Here is a 15,402-nt window from a genome sequence, read left to right on the forward strand (position 1 = left end):
TTGTTTATTTTCTTAAAAACATTTTGTTCGTTTTTCATTAAAAAAATTATTGTATTATAAAGAGGGGAGGGGACAGAGGGGAGGGGACTTTATCTATTGGGATTTAAAAGTTCTTTATCTAAAGGGATTAAAAGGCTTTAAGCATTGATATTTTTTAATTGATATTTCATAATAAATAACATTATATAATTCAATGCATTTATTTATTATGTCAATTTCAGAATTTTATGGAAAATTTACCTGACTTTTAGAGACTACCTTTTGGGGGTTATAAATAATTTTTTTATTAATTAATTTTTTTGGTTTTTATTAATTAACAGTCTTTAATTGATGCGTATAAAAAATTTTATAAAAAAAAAAAAGTGCCATCTTAGGTAACAGATGCTTTGCATCACAGATCAATTTTACAAAAATCTCGATCTGATTCATTTTGGAGACCTATAACTTTTGAATGCAGCTCTTTAATCAACTGATTTTTTTAAAAATGTTTATCCACCACATGTAGATCAGCAGGCAATTTGATTTGTATTAACTTTGTAACTAGTTTTTAAGATTAAGGTCTTTAAAATCACAAAAAAACTTATTCTTAAAACAAAAAAATCAACTTTAGCCCGCCATCATGGAAAAAGTTAAGATGCCAGAAATAATATTTTTTTCTTTTTTCAAAGTATCCACAGCACACTTGCTATCTTATAATAATTGAAGTATAAAACTGACTTGTTCAAAAGTTATTGGCTGTTAAAAATGATGAAAAAACCCTTTTTTCTTGTAGATTGAAATTTTATGCAAAATACCCCACTACTTAAATAGCGTTTTCTCAAGAACCATATTAGATATTGATCTAAAATTTTCAAAACATGCTTTTAACATATATATGTACAAAATCAAAAAATTTCAATAAAATCTGAGATGGTCCATAAGGGACCTTTGCACCACTTGGCATGGAATGACCCATATGTATAAAAAAAGGGTTGGTAATTGTGTTGTTTTTTTATCCAAGCATTAAGAGCCACTGCACCAAAGATTTTTTATCAAAACATGAAGAGCTTCACCAAAGACTGCAGCAATGAAAGCAGTATTCTTAACAGTGATTTTTATAATTAAAATACTGCAGTCAGTATGTTAAAAATAGTAGTATTACTACAAACACAATTTTAGCAATGTTTTTATTGTATATTTTATTGCCAAAAAAGCATTTAAAAACATAAACTGAAACCTTAGGTTTGCATTTCATGGCTAATAATTGCTAAATAGTTAAAACTTTTGTTTAATTCCATATAAAGCTATTCAAATATTAAACACTCATGATCAAGAAGTCAGTGAATTTAATTCTAAATCAATAAAAAATATTTTATTTTATTTATCTACATATATTGGGTACATCTGGATATATTGGCTCACTATATTTGCTTATTGTCGTACATCTACATATACTCATTATATTTTGCTTTATGTTTTAAAATGCAAACTTTAACCCAGGCACTTTTTTCAAAAAAAGAAGAATAACTTAAAAAAGTTTTTTTTTGCTGTAATAATTGTCCTTCATATGTTAAAAATGACATTCTTTCTAGTTTTTAGTTTTAATTTTTTTTATTATTTGAAATGTTCTATTGCTAAAGAGAAAATTAATTTCTATCATGTGTTTACCGCTATATTTCTCAAATTTAGGTTTGCGACATGGTTAATCCTGTTCCCAATAATGAAATAAAGCTAACAGGTTCATCGATACCAAAGAAATACTCACAAGACCCTCAAGGTAAAAAATATTTCTTTTAAAGTTAATATAGTTTAGTTTTAACTGTGATTTTACTATATTGCCAAAATACACTATTTATTATTTTTTTTAATTGAATGTTGATTTTCAAAATAAAATAATGCGTTGTAAACAAAAAAAATGTAGTTTTGTCTAACTATTGTTAAAATTATATATTGAACAACATAATGGTCATATCAAAAATCAGTATATTTAGTGATGTTTAGTGGCTTAAATTTGTGGCATGTTATGACAATTTTTTAGGCTTAACCCTATACCGCAATTGAATTATCTGGTTATTTTATTAGTAATAGAATCCTATAAATAGTTATTAAACTATACCATTCCTTGGAATGTGTTTCTAGCCAGTATAGTTGCTAGGTTTTTTAATTTGATTTACATCACGAAATCACTTAGTTATTGTTGCACTGTAATGTTTTCAATTAAAGTTTAATTGTTTTTCTTGACAGCGGTTTTGTTTTCAGATTTCTGTCTGTCAGCTACCATAACTAGTTGTCCTCCTTAAAATTTAAATTAACTTACCTATACTTATCTATATTTCATTTTTTTATCATATATTGAATAATATTGTATTATATGGTCTTTACATCTTAATGTGTATATGTTTATACTATATATTATTATTTAAATTCCTGGGCACATTTCTTTGTGCGTGTTTATCTCTATATCCATATATATATATATATATATATATATATATATATATATATATATATATATATGTATATATATATATATATATATATATATATATATATATATATATGTATATATATATCTATCTATCTATCTATATATATATATATATATATATCTATCTATCTATCTATCTATCTATATATATATATATATATATATATATATATATATATATATATATATATATATATATATATCTATCTATATATATATATATATATATATATATATATATATATATATATATATATATATATATATATATATATATATATATATATATATATATCTATATATCTATCTATCTATCTATCTATCTATATATATATATAGATATATATATATATATATATATATATATATATATATATATATATATATATATATATATATATATATATATATATATATATATATATATATATATATATATATTTAAGGGAGTGTGGGGTTTTATAAGATAATTAATTTTCATTTTATAGAATTTTTGAATTAAAAAAAAACAAGCTAAAACTGCTGATAAAAATCAATAGTCACCCTTTCAGATGACTTCATTGCATCAAAGGAATAATTTTAGTCAGCCTTCACAAAATTGGGGTGTCTTGTACCCTCGGCACCTCTCTCTCTCTCTTTCTCTCTCTCTCTCTCTCTCTCTATATATATATATATATATATATATATATATATATATATATATATATATATATATATATATATATATATATATATATGTATGTTCATGGACGTCAAAAACAAGGAAATTGAAAATGGCAAAAAATTTTACAATTGCTCAATTAAAAGAAATTTTAGAACTTCATGATACAATTATCAAAATTCTTAACGATAAAATTGAAAAGTTGGAGAATCAAGTAAATATTTTAAAAGATGAAAATAAAGTTCTGAAACTGGAAATTAACAATTTAAAAAAATCTGTCAATTTTACAAATGATAAGTATGACAAAGTTTTACTTGAACTTGCCGATGCAAAGCCTGATCCCAGTAAACCAAATATTTTAGAAAATATTATAACTGAAGGACAAATTGGCAGTGCTGGAAGATAGAAGTAGACAAAACAATTTTAGAATAAATGGAATTGAGGAATCAGAAAACAAAAGTTGGGAAAATTGCTAAAGAAAAGTCCAAGATATACTTAAAATCAAACTTGAACTTCAAGGAAACTTTATTATTGAACAAGTACATAGTGTAGGAAAAAAAGAAAAAATTAAAAATAAAGTCAGAACCGTCATTGGGAAATTTTTAAATTTTCAAGGCAAATCAGCTATCCTTGACAAATACCTAAAAATGAAATTTTGGAATTAAAATTTTTTTATAAATAAAGGTTTTTACGAACAGACCAGAGAGTTACAAAAATAGTTGTTTACAGATGCTAAAGAACTAAGGCAAAAAGATAAATATGCTAAAGTTATTTATAACAAACAATTTCAAAAAACAAAAAATATTATTGACAATATCATAACAAACTATATTTTTAATAAATCTCTAAAAAAAGATATAATTTTAAGTGACATCTCAGATCACTTCACCATTTTTATCTCGATTAACATTGCCGCTTAAAAAATATCCCAACAGAAAACAAGATTTTCAAAATGCTTTTTTACAGCAGCAAATTTAAAATTTTTTAGAGAGCAGTTATCTCTGCTTCATTGGAATCAAGTTAAAGTATCTACAGGCGCTAATCAAATTCATGACGCTTTCTTTAAAACTTTTTATGAAATATATGAAATAAACTTTCCGAAATGTGCATCAAATAAAAAAAACCAAGAGTTTAATGTCACCATGAATCACAAAAGATCTTAGAAGATCCTCTAAAGTTAGGCAAAAATTATATATCAAATACTTAAAAACCAAAAAAAGCGCAAGTGAGATTCTTTGTAAAAATTGTGCCAAAAAATTTGAAAGACAAAGGAAAAATTTAAAAAATTGTACTACTCAAATTTACTTGAGATGAACAAACATAGTTGTAAACACACATTGGAAATTCTTAGAGAACTTACTGGCATGCAAAAAATAAAACCGTGCTCACTGCCCAAAACTATAAAAGTTAATGATGAATTTTCTTCTGATCCAACTGTAATAAGTAGTGAATAATATAAATTTTTTGTTTCTGTTGACTCTAATCTAGCTAATAAAATTCCTCTTGTGACTAATAAAATAGATGAGTATGATTTTTTGATTACTTCGGTTTTAACATCTTATGAATTATCTTACGAAGATTTTGAGGAATCTTTTCAGATGCTTAAGTGTAATAAATCAGCTGGCCATGATAATATAAATGGTAATGTTGTCATCAAGTCTTATGATCCCCTAAAAGATGTACTATTTAAAGTTTTACATTGTTCAATAAAACAGGGCGTTATTCCTGATTTTCTAAAAATAGTTAAAGTGACTCCAAATTTCAAAGCTCTAATTATTGCCCAATTTATGTTTTGTCTGTTTTTTCTAAAGTTTTAGAGAGAATTTTATATAACGTAATTTATAATCACTTTTCTTCAAATTATATACTATATGTTAATCAATACGGATTCAAAAAACTCAACTCAACAGAACATGCAATAATCTAAATTATTCGCAATTTTTCTGAATCTTTTGAAAATTCTTAATTCACGTTGGGAGTTTTGATAGATTTATCCAAAGCTTTTGATTCAATTGACCATAAAATGAGTATTATGGAATTAAAGTAAATGTTTTACTGTTACTTAAAAGCTATTTAAGCAACCATAAACAGTTTGTTTATAGTAATTTAACTGACCCATCCAATCTATTAAATATAATGTGTGGTGTTCCCCAGGGTTCTATACTTGGGCCCCTTCTCTTTCTCATTTACATCAATCATTTACATAAAGCTTCGAACTTGATTGCTGTCATTTTTGCAGATGTCACTAACCTCTTTTTATCTGATAGCAGCATTACAACATTTCAAAATATGAATATCGAATTAATAAAATTTTCTGAATGGTTTAAAATAAACAAGCTTTCACTTAATGTTGAAAAAACTAATTGGGTACTTTTTCATCCAGTTTCTAAAAAAAAACTTCTGCCTTGCGATTTACCATTACTTTTTATTGACAAAACTCTCATAAAAAGAGTAATTAATTCAAACTTTTTGGGTATCTATATCAATGAAAACCTTTATTGGAAATATCACAAATAGAGTTCTTATGTAATAAAGTTGCTAAAACTATAGGAATATTGTATAAAGCTAGAAGTGCTTTAAACAAACGTAATTTAACTCAGTTATATTACTCCATTATCCATTGTCATTTAAACTATGCAAATATTGCTTGATGTAGTGCTAATAAATCCAAACTTTGGCCTCTTTGTTGTCAACAAAAGCATGTTGTTCATCTTATTAATTTTAAAGATAGATTTACTCGATTCAAGCCACTCTTATTTGAAATGAAAATTCTTGATATATATCAGCTAAATGTTTTTAATATTCTTTGTTTTATATACTAATGTAAAACTAACTCCAACCCAGTTTCTTTCCATAAATTACATACCATAAAAGGTAAAAATAAATACAAATGATAATTTAATTCGTCAGCCATTTTTTCAAACTAATTTTGCAAAATCAAGCATTTCATTTCGTGGAGCTTCTCTTTGGAATAAAATAGTTTTAGAACGTTTTGATTTTTCTTTGGAATGGAGTTATCTCTCATTAAAAAAAAAGCTTAAGGAAATCATTTTGTCTATTAATGATATATCTTTAAACGTAATTTACATTTTTATTTTTTATGCAGTTATGTAACTAAGTATGTAACTATGTAACAGTATGTATATGTATGCACTTAAATTTTTCTTGTGCTTTATACACTTGACCATGTATGTATGGATTAGATTTTTATGAGAATTTTAACTTGACGGTCTTCAGTGTGTGTCCGCTTTCTTTTTATTTATTAAATCAAATAATTGTGTATTTTGTTTATTTATGTTTTCTAGTTGTAAAAGGATTTTTTAATCTTAACAATTTAATTTATTTGTATAACAATTTTTATACTTTGTAAAAGTTTAAATTTTAAATTTTTAGTTAAAATTTAAATTTTTCGTCAGCGGTTCTCTCTGACTAGACCTAATGGTCTTATTTGAATATCCGCTTTTATTATTATTGAGTTCTTTATTTATTTTTTATTTATTTATTTTTACGATATCTTCACTTGTAATTTTTCTCTTGTATATTTGTAAACATTGAAATAAAGAAAAAAAAAAAAAAAAAAATTATATATTATATATTATATATATATATATATATATTTTTAAACATCTTCGCTTCCAACAAGGCTGCAAGCAGCCACTAATTAAAGTTGGATGTTACTGAAAGAGAAAAGATGAAGATTGTAGAGCAAGATAACGATTGATGGACGACTTAAAAGATTGCAAATTATATGAATCAGGAAAGCAAGATGAAGGAAGCGAATTCCAAAGAACTGATGTTCGAGGAAAAAAACTCGCCGAATAAGCGTTTTTGGAGCACTTAGGAACAGTCACAGAAAAAGGATGACACTTAATTAAATGACAAGTAACATGAGAAAGAATTTTAGTAGATGGCACAAGAGACATTTAGTATTTGTAGAAAAGAGTAAGAAAAGCAACATTATGACGATGTGATAATTGTTGGAGGTTGGCTGCAAGAGCAGGTCCAACTATGTTTACAATGCATTTTTGCACCTTGTCTAAAAGAGAAAGGGCACCATTAGAAGATCCACCCCAGATATGGCAACAGTATTCCATACAAGGCCGGATTTGAGATTTATAGAGATAGAGAATAGAATCCGAAGTAAGAAAGTAACAAGCTCGATAAAGAAATGCAACTTTTGCAACTGATTTGATATATGGTTTCCAAGAAGGATTAGAAGCAAGAGTTAATCCTAGAAGATGAAGAGTAGGTGACTCATTGAGTACATCACCGTTCATAAATATAGAAAAATCTAAATTATTGCGATAACGATTGGCTGAAAAAAATTGAGTTTTATCTGAATTAAAGTTCACCAGCCACTGTGAGCCCCATGCTGTAGCAGAAGTGAGATCCTTTTCAAGCTCAAATGCCCCCTCCAAGCAATCAGAGGGTGTTGGTTTTTTATTACGACAAGAATAAATGGTAGTATCATCTGCAAACGATGAGGAACCCCTGTAGTTACAGAATAAGAAGAAAAGTGTTGTCCATTGAGGACAACTTTTATGCTACGATTGGAAAGGAAGGATTCAATAATCTTAAAGATGTTGCCAGATACACTATAAGAAGAAAGCTTATAAAGAAGACCAGCATACCAAGCTTTATCAAAAGCTTTTGAAATGTCAAGAGCGATGGCCTTAACCTCTCCACCTTCATCTAATGCAAGATAAAACCTGTCAGTTATTACTGTTAGCAAATCAGCTGTAGAATGAGAAGATCAAAATCCATATTGAGAAAGCAAGTTATTAGATTCAAGATGAGAAATTAAGTGTTTGCTAATTAAAGATTCAAAAACCTTGCTTATGATAGGAAAAAGACTTATGGGACGGTAGTTAGACGAATCAGATTGCTCTCCAGAATTTTTGAAAATAGGAATAACAGATGCCGCTTTCCAGCAGGCTGGAAAACAAGACTCTGATAAGCACTTGTTGGAAGCACTAGTTTTGAGAATATAGATGCACTAGTTTTTGAGAGTATAGAAGCACTAGTTTTGAGAGTAAAGTTGACAGCTCCGGAGAACATTTCTGCAAGACAATAACAGGTATGCTGTCCGGGCCACAAGCTGTAGAAGAGTCTAGGCAGGAAATCACTTAGATACAGATGCTGGAGTGATATGAATGTCAAGCAATGGATCAACCTGTTTGTTGGCAATTTCAAGTAGAACGCAACTAGTGGAATCAAGAGATGATATTGATGAATAGTTTTTAGCAAACAATTTGGCTTTGTCTTTAGTTGATGTGACAAAGTCTGAACCATTCAAGAGAGGTGGAATTATAGATTTGCCCTTATTATTGATATTATTAAAGATTCTCCAGAAGTCACGAGAATCTAATTTTTGAGATAAGATACGAGATTTCATGACCTAAGAATAGCGGGTTTTGGCGTTAGACAAAACCTTTTTACAATTGTTTCTAGCAGTAAACATATAGTATAGTAAACCTTTTTACAACAGTTTCTACCATATTTATCAGTTTGCTGATAAATATGGAAGTAACGGTTTCGATTGGCAATCCCAGCAGCACAGTGTGAGGAAAACCATGGAGGAGAGTGAGGCTTGACCTGAAATTGTCGAGAGGGAATAAAAGATTCCATGCCAGCCTGAATCCACGAAGTTATGTAAGAAGTACATTTGTCGACAGGTAGACGAAAGATTTCTACCCAAGGGCCATCACGAAGAAAATCTTGGAAAGAATCCCAGTCAGCTTTACTGTAGTTGTAAGAGGTTTGATAATAGGGGGATTAAGGTGATGAAGAAGAATGAGATATTAGTTTGAGAGAGATCAAACTGTGATCAGAAGAACCTAATGGTGAATGTGGAGAAACTGAGCACTGACTAGGATCAGAAACAAGACATAAGTCGAGTAGAGAAGGTAGATGATTCAGGTTGTTAGGAAAGCGAGTTGGAAAGTTGACTATTTGAGTTAGGGATTGAGAAAGGCAAAAGTTGTGGGCTTTAATGCCTGCAGAGTCACTGACACTGGAGCCAAGCCATTCAGAGTGGTGAGCATTAAAGTCACCTACAACAACTATATTAGCTGATGGAGAAAGAGAGAGGGCTTTGTCAATATGATCAGAAATAATGTCAAAAAGAGTGCAGTCTTGAGATGAAGGAGAGCGATATAAAACAAAGAGAAAGGCAATAGAGTGAAGTGGTGCTAAACTAAAGCACATGAAAGAATAGTCTGTGGATTCAAACCTAGTTTCACGACAAATGGGTGAATTCTTACAAATGTAAATGCCCAGGCCAAGCATGTGACTATTGGAGTCTTTACGAATTAGAGGCAGATAACCATTAACACTAAGATCACAAGATGAGACAGTTGAACTCAAATTAGTCTCACAAAGAGCAAGTAGGTCTGGTGAACTTTGCAAGAGATAAGACTCAACAGAAGAAAAGTTACTAAAGTTAGAGAACTTGGTGATGATGATGGTTTTTTGTGTTTTATAGTGTTTGGTACTTTATTCATTTTTAAATTAGATTGAAGAATTTGACTCAAAGCATAGATAGTACTCAGAACACCGTTTAATAGCCCAAGCAATTGCCTCATTACTACTAATAAACCCTAAGCCGTAACAAAGGGCTCCAAATGTGGCCTCCGCAATGCACACCAAAAGTACAAACATGGACACCATCCATGCGCAATATGGCACTGTTAATACTTTGATATTTTTCAGCTGTTGATGAAATCAGCCTCGCTGAGAGCTACCACAGAGTTTGGGAAACCTGACTACCAGCTTGCCTCAGAACCATAAAACTGAGTTTTAGAGCTGTACCCTCATCAAGAGATAATAGAATGAGTTGCCTAGTCATAAAAACAGAGACACAAGCAAAACCCACGCATTGAGTCAAGAAGATCCAGCATTCAACATCCTAAACTGGAAACAATGTTTTAAAAATACATCTGCGCCAGCCTAATAGATGAAGAAGGGGTGCGACGCTGGTCAAGAGATAGAATCTGTTTACCCCTTAAGTTTTTGCCTAGGAGGCCTTGTACAAGACAGTAGCCGGGTGCATTTAACATCTGCCCAAGATGAGTATTTTTACTGAGACACCATCTCTAGCCTTTACTCAACCAAGAGCCCCAAGGCAGGGGGTGTTTTAAATTGGAGTTGGCATCTCCTAGTCTTTGCCTAAAAAGGCGTATCCTACAAGGCAGCAGGACATGAAGCAGATTGTACTGGGTTACATGTTACCAGTAGCAGGATAACTTGATCTGACTGGAATATATATATATATATATATATATATATATATATATATATATATATATATATATATATATGTATATATATATATATATATATATATATATATATATATATATATATATATATATATATATATATATATATATATAACATTGTATCTGTATTTTGTAGTTTTAGCAACTCTATACATTATAACACCCATTTAAAGATATAATAAAAACATCCTTAAAAAGACAGATATCCTGGATATTGTTCAAGGAAATTTAAAAAAAATCACATTTTAATTATAATTTTATAATTAAATAAATAACATGCAATATGATTTTAGAAAAATCATACATATGAATGCTTTATATATTTTTAGTTATATGAATAATTTGTAATGTCATTAAACTTTAAATTCTTTTATTATAGTTATACTGCCTGGTAGCAAACCCCCTGTATCTCTTTGGTCAAAAGGTGTTGATGAAAATGAAAATGATAGTATTAACCAAGTTATTTACTCTGAAAAATTTGTAAAAAGGATTAAAGAAAATGGTTTGAAAAATTATTTTAATTTTTTGTTTTATGTTTCAAAAAGAATTAATTTTTAAACATTTCCGTAATTTTATATTATGATTTTGTTTTAACGTAAATTTAATGATTTTATAGAATGTTTAAGATTTTAGAAAATTTTTATAGAATTTAGGAAGAATTGAGAAAAACTTTTTAATTTTGGTATTGTAATTTGCTCAGGAAGTAACAAGTAGGAAGTGGTTGTAACAAGTAGGCATATGAAAAACAAGATAAAAGCCTGGTAGTAATTGAAATTAAAATCATATGCTATTGCCATAGCGAAATTAAAATGTTTATTGCTTTTAACACCATTGCCATGGTAACATCACTATAAGAGTAGAGTTAAGATGCAGAGTAAAAACAAAATGTTTTTTCAAGTTAATGCCGAATTGATTAGTTAAGCATAGAGAGTATCATCGTTGCATATATAAAATAGGTTTCTAAAAAGTTTTGCCTGTGTTCATTACAAATAATTCCTAAAGCTAAATATTTCTTGGACATGTTTGAATACAATCTTAACTTCAAACACTGTAAGATATTCATAAAATCTGGGAACTTTGTAACTTTGTTAAAAATTATATAGCAACTTAAAAACTGAAAGAATTTACTATAATATAAAAACGAAAATCAATAATGCATGCATAATGCAAAGAAACAAGAAATTGTAGATTTAATAACTAATCTTAGTCAATTGCTAATCTTTTAAAAAATCAATTGATAAAAAAGATATGAATAGTAATTATAACAAAGTAAAAAGAAAAAACTGGTGGGACAAAGGATTAAAAAGCTTTATGAAGACAAAAAATATTGGTTTAATAAATGAAGAGAAACAACTGATATAGAGAGCCACAATATGTATAAATCTGCAAAGAAAATCTTCAGATATAAATAACAAACTTAAAAACTAACAGAACAAAAGAATTACTTAAATTATGTAATTTAAGGAAAAATGACAAAAGGCAGTTCTTGGAAAAGAAAAAGAATAAAACTGATAATGGTTTAGATATACAAAAAAAAACTTTGTCAACACTATAAAAAAAATTTTAACGAAGAAATTGTTAAAGAAAATAATAAAAATAAAATAAATAGTATTAGTAACTAAAGAATATGAAAAAATAATAAGTCAAATAGAGTACATAGAACTTGAGGATACCATTATACCAGATATTGTAAACAAAAACAATTAACTAAAAAACAATAGAGCAGTTGAACATAAAGGAATTAGCAATGAAATGTTGAAATCGTCTCTGCAAGGAATTAATACTGATTATTAAAACTATTTATGAATCAATGATAAATAAGTCCATCATGCTAGAAAACTTTAACATTGGAAAAATAATAGTGATACCTAAAGAAAATAGTGGTAACTTGAGCAATATAAATGTCAGACATTTAACTATTTCAGATGGATTATCTAATTTTCTAGAATATTTTATATTAGATAATATCAATAGCAGCTATAATTTATCAGTTGAACAATATGAATTCTGGAAGGGCAGTTTTATGCAGTCATGCAGTAACAGTAAAGATTGAACTAATAAAATATAATGAAAGCAGAAACAAAAACATGTTTGTGTGATACATCAAAAGCATATGGCAAAGTGAATCGAAACAGTTTGCTAAATAAGATGAATGGAAAAATAAGTTATAAATACTGGTGCATATTAAAAAAATACTATGAGGGATCAATAACATATACAAAACAATAATAATTAGAGTTCAGAAATATTTGCAACAACAATTGGTGTCAAGCAAGGTGAGTTTTTAATAGAGTATTACAGACGGATTTTGACGAATAATATTGATTGTAAATTTGTTACTATCACCTATAATGGCTTAATTGATATTTTAAATAAAGAATAAATAAATATTAAAATCACTATTGTTTGATTTCCATTGTATTGCAGTTCCAAAAAGCAAAATCTTTGTTTTTCTCTACTTTAAATTTAGTAAAAGTTCATTGTAGTTTATTTATGCAGTAAATATTAATGATTTCCATCTATGCATTCAAAAACTTTTCAATATCTCTTTTCGATCTTCCCATCCTAAAACCTTGTTATGACTTTTTGTTGCATAACGGTAAAGCATAATGTAAGTTAATGTAACTTTACTTTTCAATATATAAATTGTTAAAAGTTTAATTACGTCAGTTGTGTATTTTAAAGTACTTCATTGTAATTAAATTTTATTTGAAACCACATTAGAAATCATTTTAAGTTTAAATTAATCAATATTTTTATAAAAAAATTATCAATAAAACTTAAATATGTTGCTTGTAAAAAAAAAAAATTATTTTCAAAAGTTTCTATTTGTTTATTAAAACATTAAGAACACAACATTGTCTTATGTTTGTCTTTGTCTTTCTCACAATATAGTTGTTTTGTTTAAATGAATTAACGGTCAATTACCTAATTTATTTGTCAACTATAAAATAAACTATTTGCAATAAACTACAAAACTATAATATAAACTACGTGCAATAAGTGTTGCATTTTTAAAAATAATTATGACAACACAAAAGATTTTATTAAAATATTTGATTCATTAAGATTGTCTGTAAGCATGTCATCTTCGCTGTCTATGTCTTCATTGCTGCATTGTTTGTATATCTATTTGTTCTTGAACTTTGGACAATTTAAGTTTCTCTGAATCGCCAGCATCAGATGTTTTATATTTTTTCATATAATCTAAAAATGATTGGTCAATAATATCTTCCTAATCTTCTTTTGACCATAGACTTTTGTTTCCTAGAATTACATAATCAGCTAGTGTATCATGGCTCATTGAAAGGTGTTTATTTGCTAAAATATTCATTACAATACTAAATGTTCTTTTTCCAAGTTTGATCTTGATATGCACTTAAAGAAACTAATGCACTTAAAGAAACTAATAAACATATTTGGAAACAATTTTAGGATTAAATCATTTTCCAGAAACTTAGTACAGGATGAGACTCATACTTGGTCATAACTAAAGTTATAAAACTAAATAAACCTTTTTCACTCTTGTTAGGCAACATCATTATTAAAACCAGCATTTAATAATCGCTTTTGCTTAAAACCAATATGAGTTTGTTGGCCATTTTTGTTTGAAACAAATGCATTTAAATTCGAAAATATTTGGTGTACACTTGGCAATTTGTGTATGCACTTTTAGGTATCAAGACATGGGTTTGTTAGTCTAGCCAACTTGCATTTGTCATTTTGTTTGGGACATAAATGTAAATCTAACTTAATAAGCATTGTGGGTGCATCTAGCCTGAGAAAGTGTTACATTGTGAAATTGTCTTAAAAACTGTCAAGCCTTTTTCTTATTATTTGGTATGTGGCAAGTGAAAGAGTTTTGACTTAATTCTACATCATTAAGGCTTTGGATTTAATTCTACGTCATAATGAAGCAAGATCAATATTTTTAGTTTGTGGAACTGCATACATCCATCATACATATATACATACATCTTGGTGATTGTCTGATACCAATACTTAGTATTATACCTGTTTTACAAGTTTTCAAAATGGTCACTAACTCCCTTGATTTCTGTCGCTCTAGAGTCTTTATCTTCCAATATCCAGTGTATTAGATTGATGGATTTCATATTCCTATAAATTATAAATTCGCAAGAATAATCTTGAAACCTATCTGATACTAATACATAAAGTTTGGAGAGAGTTGCTTTTTTAATTTCATGGATTTTCTGAATTTTTTTTCTTGTTCAAAGTTGTTTTATCTCCATTGTTATAATAATGTAAAAACTATTTTTTGTGTGTTTTCTTTTTTCTCCAGCTCTTTGAAACGAACCTTCAATTTTACTTTTATCTATGATCAAATAGCGCATTACAAAGCTGTCATAGAATTCATTTACTTCTCCAATTGATTTTATTTTGTTACCTATTTCGATTTAAGTTGGTTTTATAGTTCTCAGATGGTAGTACCTAATTTTTTTTCGCAAATTTTAGAAGTTGGAATAATAACTTTCAAAGAGTCTAAATATAAACCAACTAGAACAAGAAAAGATTTTTGAATAATTTTAACAAACTTTTCACTTTTCTAACAGTTTTGACATTTTTTAGATCACTCTCGTAATTTTCATAGGCTAAAAGAAAAGCTGTCTATGTCTCGAGTAGACTAAACGGTGCTTTTCTCCTGTGTCCAACAAATCTTTTTCCAGTTATTTTTGGTAATCTGCAATAAGTTATTCCTAAGACTTTGGCAGCTGCTTTAACTTCATTTTTTTAATTACCTGAGTTTTGTAGCAGGTATTACCTGCTACGAAACTCAGGTAATTTAAAAAATGAAATTCGATAAAATAAACTTTTCAATTTTTTATAAATTCTGTTATTTTTTTAAAAGATTCTTTTATTGCGATGGTTTATACAAAAGATTGTTAGTAAACATTTTCGATTTTGTTGCAACTGTATTAGGGTACCATTGTTTACACCAAAACCATTTCAACCGGCAGTTATTGAGTTTAAGT

The 15,402-nt window shown here is 28.0% G+C and overlaps 1 protein-coding gene across 3 annotated transcripts in view; it reads left to right on the plus strand.

Moving 5' to 3' along the window:
• The window catches only part of LOC136079732 (uncharacterized), a 112,059-nt gene that overhangs the window by 22,554 nt on the left and 74,103 nt on the right, over window positions 1-15,402 (plus strand). For all 3 annotated transcript variants that reach the window (XM_065795999.1, XM_065795997.1, XM_065795998.1), the window contains exons 3-4: window positions 1,669-1,756; window positions 10,788-10,910. In XM_065795999.1, the coding sequence (XP_065652071.1) occupies window positions 1,669-1,756; window positions 10,788-10,910 (211 nt within the window). The remainder of the gene's footprint in view (window positions 1-1,668; window positions 1,757-10,787; window positions 10,911-15,402) is intronic.

The sequence above is a fragment of the Hydra vulgaris genome, chromosome 04 (assembly GCF_038396675.1).
Source record: "Hydra vulgaris chromosome 04, alternate assembly HydraT2T_AEP".
In the NCBI taxonomy this organism is placed as follows: domain Eukaryota; kingdom Metazoa; phylum Cnidaria; class Hydrozoa; order Anthoathecata; family Hydridae; genus Hydra; species Hydra vulgaris.